Genomic DNA, 13,480 nt, shown 5'->3' with positions numbered 1-13,480 from the left:
CAATTATACAGAAATTTCAACGCATATAATGCAAGATACTGGTATATTGTCATTGTACCTCCAAAATCCGGTATATGCATTTAAACAGATTTTTCAGAAGAAAGAAAAAAGCATTATCACTTTTAATTCCCTTGATTTTCAAAGCTGCTTTCGGTACAATTTCAATCATTACATGAAAAATGATGAAATTATACCGAAAGTAACTTTGAAAATCAAGGGAATTGATAGTGATAATGTTTTATTTTAGACATTTAAAACTGATTTCTATTATTATACCTTTAACATTTCTAAAAGAACGAGTTCCATGATGACTCACTAATTTACTTACCTGCATGGCTCAGTTTGTCATCATCATCTCCAAATACTGGTTGGGAGGCTTCCGCTTTTATCTTCTCTAAGGAAATTACATTTTCTCCATCTTCATCATCATCGTCAATATAATTTAACTGTATTAGTTCATCAACAGTCATCAGCTTTTCCTAAGAGGAAGATACTAACATAATAAGAAGTGTATATAATACAACCAGTTTTGTTGTATAACACAAAAAAAGAACGAGTATCCATGCAGTAAAAATTTTTGGTATGAAATGAATTGAATATGCTTTAATTTTTAAAAGAAAATAAGTGGCATATAAACTTATGTTAACAATATGCCACTTGTTCACATAACATCTATCATCTTCACATAAGAGCAAAATATTTTGACAACTATTGTTGAACTATAAGAAATGATTGGTTTTCAATGCCGAGCAAATGACAACGAAGTCGCTGGCTTTTCTTTGCAGGTATGAGCTAAACTGACACCCATTTTCAGTTGCTATTGTTAAAATCAGAAGACTATGCAGAATGGCTTTTCAATTAACACGTTTGCACTCTTTTCTACCAGAGATTGCAGCTATTATCATAATATGTTATTAAGAGTTGCGACCAGAAAAATGACAATTCTGGATGAAGAGGTTTCGATTTTCTGAAGTTTTAGGCTTTCCTGGCGATTGTATATAGAAGAAGACTTTTTGGTATTCCAATGTGTGCTGAGACTTAATATCTCCAATGTTTCAGATATAAAGCTAGACTTGAAAGGTCACTGACTCTATTGGGTCTGTTATGCCCTGTTTGAATAGCTAGCCAGTCTTCAGTCTCCTACTGAACATTTTTATTTATTTTTATTTATTCCTGAACAAATGGTTTATTTGCATGTAGTTGCTCTATTATATGAAACTTTGGACAACAAATATACCAACCTGAGTTACAGGCTTTTCACTGTCTTGTTGGACTGGTATACAATCTTCCAGTGTACCCAACTGGCCCATTATATCACAATAAGCAATCTCCCCATTACCACTTGGGTTCCATGCCAATGCGCATATGCTGTATCCTCGGTCGTGCTTGATATTCATAACACATGTCTGAAGGTTCACATTCCACACACAAACATCTCCAGTTGACGTACATCCTGCTAAATAGTTGCCACAGGGGGAAAATGCTGATATAGAGAAATCCTGCAAACATTACGAAATGTATAACAAAAACAGGGCTATCTTTTAGTGAAAAACACATACAGAGTAAAGAAAATTAAGCATCTTCTGTTCCACACCCTGGTTAAACAATATCTGTATTTCTTTGACAGATTGTTCTACATCTATGTTAAACATTTTGTAGATCCTGGGCATATGTTAAGTATTTACAAGGGGAAAGAAAGGAAACGGGACTGGAGGAAATAAGCTGCAAATGACTTATTTTCTATGGAGTAATTCAGTTGACAATCGACTGCCATATGACATTAGTGCTGATATTAGCAGGCCAGGACAAGTTCAGCCTCTACATACACAAGTCAATGTCTATTCAGTTGATGGCTCGTTTAAGTACTTCAGTTAGTTTACAAAGAGTGTTCACGGGTGTTAAAAGGAGTCAGCTCATGAAGTTTCAGGGACACTTCAGAATTCAATTCCCTATCATCAGGGTTCCACACAATTCCATGATATACATATGGCCTGTTCACACTTACGCGTCAAGCTTCGGCATAATAATGTACTTAAATCAGAGGATGTGGGGCAATGCACCATGGCACAGTGCAGTATGGAGCAATCAGTATTTGTCGAGAAGAATAATTTTCGATGACACATCAGAATCAGAATTTGTTGCGTAGATGCTCAGGTTTTCCATTTGGGGCTGAAATGCTGACATAACAATATTCAGCTTCTTATATGGGTTATCTGTGAAGCTTAACTTCTTCACAGGTTAGGAATTAAAATGGATTGTGAAAAACTGATTAATTTGGTTGAGAAATATTCATTTCATCATTTATATTATTATATTTTTTAGTCAATATATTATAAGTGTTTTCATCCATTTGTAAAATATAAAATTGAAATCTATTCAATAAAATATTAATAACACATAGATAAAATCGATTAAAATCAACTGTAAATTCTAAACATAGCTACTGACGGTGGGGAGGCAGAATCCCGAAACATGTTTAGTATTTACAATTGATTTTTAATCGATTTTATGTAATACTGTTTTATTGAATACATTCCAATTTTATGATTTATGAAATATCCATTTCTTTATAACAAAAACCACAAATACTATTGCGATAATAGCCTATGTGGTAATGCCTGGAAGGAAATAAGTATCACTGTAGGAAATGCTATAGGTGAGAAAATAGTTTTAATTCAATTTGTTTAGCCCGTGCCACATCGCTCTGAGAGCAGACTAGAGAAAATATTAATGTGGCGTGCTGGGACACGTAGGTATGAGCAGGACATTATGGTGAATAAACTGCAGGAAAGGTAAAGTTGTTAAAATAAACAAAACCTATACTAATAGCTAAGAGTACTAACCAAGAAGACTTTGGATCACAACTGCAAAATTCCCCTACCAAATAGTATCGGCATATCTCACAACAAACAGCTGTTTCATACAGTTATGTGCAAAAGACTACAGAGTATTCAAGTTAAAACCATATAAAATTACTGTGATGTAGGAACCTGGTGGTCTGAACAGAAGGGGCAGATTTTATGAGTGGATTCTAAATAATTCACATGATGGAAATGTCAACCCCAATCATTTCTCAAATGTAACTATAACAAATGAAACTTAGTCTGATTATCAGGTGCCAGAAAAGTCTGGAACAAGAGAGTAGACACATTCAGTATCTACTTGTTTAGTTGGGGTAAATATTCACATCTTAATTTAATAATCTGTTATAGAATCAATTGTTCTTACATAACATTAACGAGAATACCGGTATATTGGCCAGCTTGTCCACTGGTAGCACATATACCTCATAGCAGTCAACTGCTAACTGGATCGTTTTTACTGAACCATTCAACTAAGCTATTGAGAAAGCAGTGAAATTATCAAGAAACTATGATTCTGTATTACACATTGTTAGATATTTGAAGGGGTGAGAATGATACAGTCCTAAGCCACACAGGCAAAATTTTACAAGAGAGCATGTTAAAGGTTTAGACTCCAATACTGTTAGTTGCAGTATCATAATTTCTTCGGCATATACTTACGTCATTTATTGAGTAATTTTTATAATATTTTACTGGTAGCTTTCTCATATGTGTAAGAAGTGAACTCGCACAAAAAACCATTTTTGTTAATAGTGTGGCTTTGGACTATCTCATTCTCACCCCTTCATTTGAAAAGCCTTGGGTTAAAAACAGTGGCGTATGCAGGATTTTGTCAAGGGGAGGGGGGTATTATTAAAATTGTTTACAATTTACATTATCGCTATTTTAAATTTGATGTACCGGTATTATTATTATTATTATTATTATTATTATTATTATTATTATGTTACGGTATATTTATTATTATAATATTCATGAATAGCCTTATAAAATCTCTGAAACGTAATATTTTCATAGTCATCCAATTTTGAACACATTTTAACTGCTGTTTAATTTTGTATAATAAAAAATGCTTGTGTCATTATTACACTTACACAATAATCATTTATATATATTTATTTAGTCAACAGTCAATAGTTATTTGTATATGATACGTAGGTAAGACACTTCACTTTAGATAACAGGAAAATCCATGGAAAAATCAAATATATTGAAATAAATGTAATTATAAACACAATAATGGAATATTGAACTCACCAAAGATGAAGAATGAAACTGCCATGATGAATATATTGAAGGAGGGGTAGGAGGCCTATGCCTCATCTCGATGTAGATTTTGTTACTCTGACAGTGAAAAATTAGAGAAAGGAAAAATGGGGGCTTTCTGACTCTGTAACCCCCCCCCCTTTTGCATACACCCCTGGTTAAAAAAACTGTCCTATAATATGTAACTTAATTTTGTTACATGTAAGAAAAAAATAACTGTTACCATCTGCCAATCAAAATTGATTATGTATGTAATATGAGTCTGTCCAGAATTTTAGGTATATATGAACACTACATTAGCCTTACCGTATGTTCGGAATATTTTGTGAAGTACGAACAAAGCAACTGAGGGAAATAAACAAGTTCAAAGAAAAGTAAAATACATTTTTTTAAATGTAAGTGTATATTTGTACAAAATGTAAGTCGATCTACCTATGAAGCCTATGTACAAAATTGTATGTTGATAAGTGAATTATAGCTACACATAAACGGAGATCAATGCTATCATTCAACACTGTAACACACTGCAATAAAACAAATAACTGCTACTATGATTTTAAAACATACATTTAGCTTTTCACAGGAGATTCTTCGAAAAGAATACTTTTCTACAAATTAAAAAAATTAACAAACTACACCCACTAACATGTAGATTCTAACTTCAATGTTGTACATGAATCGACTTATTTCCAGATTTTTTTGAAGTACCAATATACCTTTTCCTATAACCTGTCATCATTTTCTCATAGATGGAGAGAAGTCACGAATTTACGGGGATCCTGCTGATCCTCATAGTAGTAGAATGCTTCCCCAAGGCATGGCATGGCTTTCAACTTTGCAAACCTGGGATTACATTGAAGATTTTTTATCTAATTTAGAAGCACGGACTATGTATGCCTATTGGCATAGCCATTTTTGGTTTAATTAGTATGAATGAGAAATTATGAATATGGGGAAAGACGAAAGTAATCTGTAAAATAGAAACCGCGACTACTTCAAGTAAAATGACAGCATTTGCTTGACAAAAATGAAGGCAACTTTAGTAGAATGGCCAGTCTCGTGTTTCATTACAAAGTGGCATGCGTCATGCAACTAGTCCATTCATTATAACATGGTTAATTAAATCACGTAGTAAATATCACCAGAACAAAATAAATACGGATTTACAGTTGAATTGAAGACGAGCATTTAGCATATATGTCTATAGAATGTGCTGTTTGAATTATGTACTCACCTGCTGCACTCTGTCATCAGAAAAGGACAACACTTTATCCCATGTTACTCTCTCATAAACTCGAATTTCCTTCCCATGAGGCACAGATAAATATCGGCCAGTTACGGGTTGCCATGATGGCCGTCCCAAGCATTTTGCTGCTAAGAATGCATTACATTTCGGAACACAGTCCCATGATTTCACAGTCTGTGTAGTGTCAATACTCCAAACACGAACAGTTCCATCACAGCTAGATGATGCCTGAAGTATAAATTAAGAAATACACGCATAATATGCTGGTTTCCAGTGTTCATCAATTAACAACTATATATCATTGGCACTTCTCAACTGATTTTGGTTTAATTCTAATCCATTTTTAATTTATGCTCTGACAAACCGAAGGTCCGGGAAATACCATTCATGAATAGCACTGCAGAATACAGGACATACATACACGAACCAAGACTTCACAGACACTGATTATACGAGTAAAAATACTGTGATTAGTATATTGTGACAGCCACGTCAGGAATCGAGGACGCGTCCCACACAAGGGAGGGCACGCAATAAGACAGGCAAGGGGAGAGGGGAAAGCCGCAAGTCGGTGGGCAATGAGCACGGTGTAAAGAGGAGAGAAGGGGACACAAAGCTGCAGGTGCTGTGCTGTGCTGTGCGAGGTGAAGGGGGGAATGATACCTCCCGAACAGATGGTTCTGGAAAGCGACGCGAGCCGATCGGGTGGAAGATACTCTAAACAGTACTTTCTGGGAACTATGATTTGGTAATAAATAGAAGACGCGAAGAAGAACCAAAGTCAGTTCAGTTTAGAACAGTCAGTCAGTCTTGTGAAGCAGCAGTGAACGTCAAGGAAGCCAGCCTTCAAGACCTGGGTTCGATTGAGGAGGACAGCAACTGTGACAGCAACCAGGTGAGTGCGGCGTATCTGGAAGTCTTAAGTTCGAGTGCAGTGGACTGTCTCTGGAAGTCTTGGGTTCGATATACTGTGAACTTGAGTGAATGAGCTAGAAGAACTAGCCAAGGCAACGAACTGTGAACTGAGAACTGACAGTTTTGTTTTGTAAATACCTAGTGCTTTGTGAACATTAGTTGAGATTAGCAGTACATTGTTGTTCTCAATAATCCAAGTGAATTGTCATTGTCATCTGTGGAGTGCAATAACAAATACTGTGTTGCTGTGTGGAGTGAAATACCCATTGCTGACGGGAGTGTTTAAATTCAGTTATAGAAAGTCATTATTGTTGTGAATAAAAGCAACATTATTGTGTAGAAATAAAAGTCACAATATATCAATCAAATGGAGTACACTGCTGAAACAAGTGAAAAACTGTTGACAATTCAAGCTATTGCTTATCTCCTATGAAGGGCAAATATCTTTAAGTGCAGTCCCATAGTGATGACAGAACAATTGTGACTCATTCAGGATCAGATGCATGTCACGGTAGTAGCAGTACTCTGCTATTCTGTACTCTATCAGGCTGCTAATGGCTGATCATACCTTTGTTTGTCTTTCAGTGTAATTTATTTAATGCAAAAAGTTGTTAACACTTATTTTGGTTTAATAAGAAATACATAATCCATTTTGAATCTTGCATACACTACTTTTAACACTTGAATATAAGTAATTGATTAACTAGCGGCCTTACTCATGTTAATTATGTAAGTTTGTGAGGCTTACAGCTGTTTCGGTACCATATTTTCGGAACAATACGAAATATACAAACACACTAAAACACACCCCGATCAAATTCTCAACACACAGATCAATTTCAGTACACACACACTATTTGACTCCACTTTTCAACACCTTTCAACAATCAAACGCACCCACATAACAGGCAGAGAAGTTCGAGATGACGCCGGGATCTAGTAGGCTCTGAGGATGGTGTGATGAAGCACCGAAACAACTGTAAGCCGCACAAACTTACATAATTAACACGAGTAAGTCCACTAGTTAATCAATTACTTAGAAATACATAATTTTATTATTTAAATCTACAGCATGGAAAGATCTGTGGGACTCTCACACTCAAACTCTTACTTACTTATGGCTTTTAAGGAAGCCAGAGGTTCATTGCAACCCTCACATAAGCCCACCTATCCTGAGCAAGATTAATCCAGTCTCTACAATCATCAACTAGTAATGAACAGATGCTGGAAAGAACACAAAACCAAGCCTTGCATCTCATCACTGGGGCAGTTAAAACCACTACATTGAAGCCATGCAAATAATTACTTCTAACAAGCTAATTATGGTAGAGCTTGAAACTCAAGCCCTTCTAACTTATGAAAAATTAAAACGACTTCCAAATTCTGATAAATGGAACAGATATAACTCCACATCTACACTAAAGACCCAAAACGAATTCACACTGGAAGTCGTAAGGATTAGGGAAAATCTAGAAATACCAACTGGAAAAGAAAATATAATACTTCAGTATAATCCAATAAATAACTTCAGAGTGAATTGTCATCTCAATCTAGATGAAATCTTCCACAAAAGTGATACTCAACCAGAAATAGCAAAATCCATTACTCTTCAGACTAGTAACACAAGATACCCACAGGATGATTGGTTACATATTTACAGAGATGGTTCACTCATGAACGCAGATGAAGGAGCTAGAGCAGATGCTACTTGTCATATTTTTCATTTTATAAAAATATTGGCAAATGTACAACAAATTTCGATGGTGAACATGAAGCTATTTACGCAGCTCTAAAAAATGATTTTCCTTGGTTACAGAAATGCAAAAACATAGTTCTCTTAGCTGATTACAAAGCTGCATCCAGGCAGTTAGTACAACTACTTTTGCTAAATCAGAAAAAATTAAGGAAATCCATTGTATGTTAAATAAGACCTTAGTTCTCCAATGGATCCCAGAGCATTGTGGAATATATGGTAAGGAGAAAGCTGATATGTTGGCCAAGAAAGGAACTAGAATAAACGTAAAGAAGAACTACAGTTTTTCATAGGAGTCCATAAAACGAGTTACTGGTATCAAAAGCAAAATTAACAGCAATTACCCCACTAATTCTCCAAGTGAACATCAAAATTCAAGATGGAACAATTTACTCTAAGATTTAAAATCCATTCCTGAAATATTTATTAATAAAGAAGATGCCATGGACAGGGAACATCTAAAAATCTGTGAATCTCTGGAAAATTTTATGGACCTTATACCTAAATATTAGGAAGCAAGGAGGAGAAGGACTTCACTGCTATAATAAAAAAAAAAAAAAAAAAAAAAAGGCGCGCGCGCACACACACACACACACACACAAATCCTATCCCACCTCCCTCAAATCCATTTTAATATCCTCTCATCCACATCTCGGCCTTCCCAAAGGTCTTTTTCCCTGTGGCCTCCCAACTAAATTTATTTTATTTTATTGGGTTATTTTACGATGCTGTATCAACATCTCAGGTTATTTAGCATCTGAATGAAATGAAGGTGATAATGCCGGTGAAATGAGTCCGGGGTCCAGCACCGAAAGTTACCCATCATTTGCTCGTATTGGGTTGTGGGAAAACTCCGGAAAAAACCTCAACCAGGTAACTTGCCCCGACCGAGATTCGAACCCGGGTCACCTGGTTTCGCGGCCAGATATGCTGATACTCCACAGTTGTGGACTCCCAACTAAAACTCTGAGCAAGATTAATCCAGTCTCTACAATCATAACCCACCTCCCTCAAATCCATTTTAATATTATCCTCTCATATACGTCTCGGCCTCCCCAAAGGCCTTTTTCCCTCTGGCCTCCCAACTAACACTCTATATGCATTTCTGGATTTGCCCATACATGCTACCATACTCAAATTCATACGCGTATTTTATTAATCTATTTTTCTGATCATAAGAGAACACATACTGTCATGTCGAAATATAAATTACCTTTCCTGCCTATTCCTTCACTGATGTTCTTAGGAATAATTTTATAGGTGCTTTGTTAGTTTCATAACCTAATAAGATGTCATTAACAATTAATAATTTCAGACTGTTTTCGCAAAGAAATAAGGTACTATGTAAGTTCTATACATAAGATTTTTTCAGTGGATAAAGATACAGATGTGGTGAGGGCTTCTTTATTCCTTTCACTGTCATCTATTACTTAAAAGACCACTGGCATAACCGAAGATAGTAGCTAATGGACTCGAAATCTGAGGCTGTGTTCGAATCTTGCTTGATTTGATTACCTAGTTGAAAGCCAAATGTCAGATAATCCCATAGCAAATCCTTGGATTGATCTCACCAAAACCATTTCGTTCTATTGTAAGGCAGAAAATCACTTTTATAGAGTGCTCTCAATGTGAAATATCCGTTTTGTTTGCAGTAATATTTCTACTACAACTCACCATTTGTGGACAGCAGTAAGGAGCAGAAGAAAATCAGTACATAACAATATGACATTCACCCATAATATAAAATTCTTCTCAAGTATGACTGGTTGTTGTTTCTGAAGTGTAGAATACGTCAGCCTGGCAAACTCAAAGTAACTTTTCCCATACTGTCTGATGAAAATGAATTCATTCTACTGTCCTTCCTGAGAAGCTCATTGGAACAGGAGGATTTACACATACTGAATATTATGTGTAATAAGCATCAAATGTATATATTTTTGAACACTCCTTACCACATACTTATCCTTTGGATCTAGAGCAACCCCAAGAATTGGAGCCTTGTGTCCTGACAAAACGGTAGTCTTTGCTGTACCAATAGTGCTGATATGGATTTCCATATCACTGAAACATAACATAACAATAACATCAATGAGAATCTTTTTGCTATTGATTTCAATTTTGAAACAATTTGAAGATGAAGCATTGTAAAGCACAGAATGAACTAAATACATATGAAAAAACAATACTTAACAACGAATAACATGGTTTTGGGATCACTAATGTATGAGGTTTGATCAAAAAGCAATCGACCTTCCTATTTTTGTGCCAACATTGATAGAAACCCCAACTGTGACCTTGTCCACTAAAAGTGTCACTACTACTATGGATTTTTCAATGAAATATCCAAGACCTAATTAGGACTCGAATCTAGGACAGCCTGATGGTCTAGACTTAGGCCACGCAGTCACTGCAGGGACGTGAGGCAAGGTAGAGACTTAAATAATCATGAGGTCTATTTGACTATAGGATATCAGTAGTGAGTTTATGAGAATATATGTTTGGCTAGATTGGAGAAGGGATGATGTCATAAGATTGACATCTATGGACTCCAGTGGTTAGGTTTGTACATGTGTAATTTTTATTGTCAGTTGGTATTAATGTAAATGATATAATGCTTTAGCATGTGTGTCAATGGTAAGTCATTAACTTATGTTATTTCTTGTATTTGAAATTACTTCATTTATTGTGAAGTTATTACAGGTACAGAAACAAAACAAAAGGCAACATGCAGCAATGGGAGACGGGTGTGAAAATGTTCAGAATTATTTTAGTATTATTGAAATAATAATAATTACACCAATTACTTACAAATGGATGCTATTTATCCTTACCTTGATCCTGCAACAATTCTCTTGCCATCACCACTAACGGCAATATGAGTAACAGATGCAGTGAAGCGTGATATAATTCCATCCCGATCTGATCCAGGAAAAGTGTATGCTTGGACATTATTATTATCAGTACCAACATAGTAATGATCACCCTGAAAATTTGTTTTACACAATAAGAGATATATCTTTACTAATAGGAGCTTCTTCAAGCCCAACATTTGCCTTGAAATATTAAAACTGTATCCCTGTGGGTAATTATGTAGTAATTATTGGCTAGGCCTCCATCTTCTCACAATAGAGGTCCAATCCACATACTTTCTCGTGAGAGTGTAAAGAGGCTGACAACATGTCAATCATAAGAAAACGTTGAAATTTTAATTTAAAAAATATGGAACAGTATGCGTCCTGGATCTCTATTGTGGTTAGATGGTCTGGCTGATGTTTTACTATAATAAAATGAACAGAAATTTTGGATGCATTACCTTATGAGTAACTGTTAAGGCTTGTTCTCCCACACATTGTGAAGATGGATCATCGTCTTCTAAACCAATCCAAATACGCACATCACCATCCATTCCACAAGTAAGAATGTGTCTGTAAATAATTAGCCTATAATGATTTCCAAAGACTCGGATTTTGGTAGTTACACCATTTTCCTTCTTGCTTCCCAATATATGCTTGTTATATACAAAATGACAATTCCTAATACTCAATTTTTAACATAATATGTTTTCCTCATGTGAATAACACAAATTTAAAGGAAGATAATGTAAACAACAATGTACTACATGTAAAGTACTACCATATATAGGCTACAGTATATAACAGTGTTGTTCGTACACCTCATGCACTGTTAAACTAACCTTCGAAATGACATTAAAATTCAAAATGTCAATAAAACTAAATTCATTATGTTTGACGAGTTAAACACGAACACTATGACATGAATAAAATTAATTTACATACACCTGTTACTTACATAAAAATTTAAAACTACATATTCCGTGAAATTCATGTAACACTATTGTTCGTACACTTACCCCACAGAGAGGGAGTAGTTACGTTTAGCTGCACAGTAAACAAGCATGCAATGCACAGAGAGTTGTCTTTCAGTGGAGGTCACTTGCTGTTAGTCTGTCATTCAGAATTGTGTACAATGGAGCGTTGTAAGGAATTCAATTATGGGTTAAAGAAAATTGTTCGCCTGGCTCTGAAAGGCTATAGAAAAATAGGTAAAATAGTGCATAAAACACATTCTACAGTACAACACATTGTAGAAAAAATTCGAAATCATGGAACTTGGCATGAGAAACGAAGCAAAAATTGCTTAATGCACGTAATGAGAGATTCATAGTTAATTAAGTTGTAAAAAATTTAAGAATTTAGTGTTCCACAAATTCGAGTCATGATTAAAGAGACTTCAAACACGAAGATCAGCAATCAAACTATCCAGCGTGTGTTGTGAAAAAATGGTTACCATGGCAGAAGACCACAAGAGAGGTCGTACATTAGTGAAACAAATCGAGCTCGAAGATTGAACTTCGCTAAAGAACATGTTGGTAAGGATGAGGAATTTTGGAACAGGGTAATTTGGTCAGATGAGACGAAGATAAATATTTATGGTTCCGATGGCATTCATAGCATATGGAGGAAGCCCAATACTGATAACGACAGAAACAACACATTACCTACAGGGAAACACAGGGGTGGATGCATAATGTGGGGATGTGTCTGCAAATGGTGTGGGGAATATTGAGTTCATAGATGGGATTATGGATAAGTATGTGTACAATAACATTTTAAGGTCAAATGTTAGGTAGAGTACACAAAAAATTGGGATGTCACCTGTGTATATGTTTCAAGAAGACAATGACAGTAAACATACTGCTCAAATTAACAAGGATTGGCTCATATGGAACACACCCCAGCAACTGCGAACACCTCCTCAGTCACCAGACTTAAACCCCATTGAACACTTGTGGCGTATTTTGAAAAGAAGTGTGAGAAAGCAGAAGTGTACAACCTCGAGAAATTGAAACATGTAGTGAGAGGAAAATGGGCTAAAATCAAACCAGAACAGTGTAAAAACTTGGTAAAATCAACGAAAGTGTACGAACAAGACTGTTACATAGAAATTGGACATGTTTTTGTTTATTTTGTTTTGTTTAATGTATTCATAAGTTTATATTTTATTTTTTGACTTTAATATATTCCAAAGTCCATGTGTAATAGTTCTCTCATACGAAAAGAAATTAAATTATATATTTTCATAAGATTAATTAGAATTTTATTTTGAATATAGAACTGTACAAACAACACTGTTATATACTGTATAACATACTGGTAATAATATAATTTAGTATATTTCACTTACTTTCCATCCTCCGAATAGCATACATCTGTATGACCTTCGGAATGCGCATAACGCATTGGTCTCTTCTTGACATTCATAGCTTATATTATATTACTACCCAAATAAAATAGTTATAAAATATTTACATGTCAGTCACTCACATCTGTAACTTCACGAATGCTTCAATAAATTGGCGGGAGATCTTCTAACTCGACTATCGATTATATTGTTTTCACGAAATTATCGATGATG

The 13,480-nt window shown here is 35.2% G+C and overlaps 1 protein-coding gene across 2 annotated transcripts in view; it reads right to left on the bottom strand.

Moving 5' to 3' along the window:
- Positions 1–13,436, bottom strand: part of Ctf4 (Chromosome transmission fidelity 4) — a 33,103-nt gene extending 19,667 nt beyond the window's left edge. For both annotated transcript variants that reach the window (XM_069822087.1, XM_069822086.1), the window contains exons 1-7: positions 13,250–13,436; positions 11,358–11,469; positions 10,876–11,027; positions 9,997–10,105; positions 5,365–5,604; positions 1,242–1,499; positions 329–479 (exon numbers count right to left, since the gene is read on the bottom strand). In XM_069822087.1, coding sequence (XP_069678188.1) covers positions 329–479; positions 1,242–1,499; positions 5,365–5,604; positions 9,997–10,105; positions 10,876–11,027; positions 11,358–11,469; positions 13,250–13,326 — 1,099 coding nt within the window. In that variant the 5' untranslated portion in view covers positions 13,327–13,436. The remainder of the gene's footprint in view (positions 1–328; positions 480–1,241; positions 1,500–5,364; positions 5,605–9,996; positions 10,106–10,875; positions 11,028–11,357; positions 11,470–13,249) is intronic.
- Between the last annotated feature and the right edge of the window lie 44 nt (positions 13,437–13,480).

Source organism: Periplaneta americana, chromosome 3 (genome assembly GCF_040183065.1).
Source record: "Periplaneta americana isolate PAMFEO1 chromosome 3, P.americana_PAMFEO1_priV1, whole genome shotgun sequence".
In the NCBI taxonomy this organism is placed as follows: Eukaryota; Metazoa; Arthropoda; class Insecta; order Blattodea; family Blattidae; genus Periplaneta; species Periplaneta americana.
This window is presented reverse-complemented; position numbering and strand designations above follow the sequence as displayed.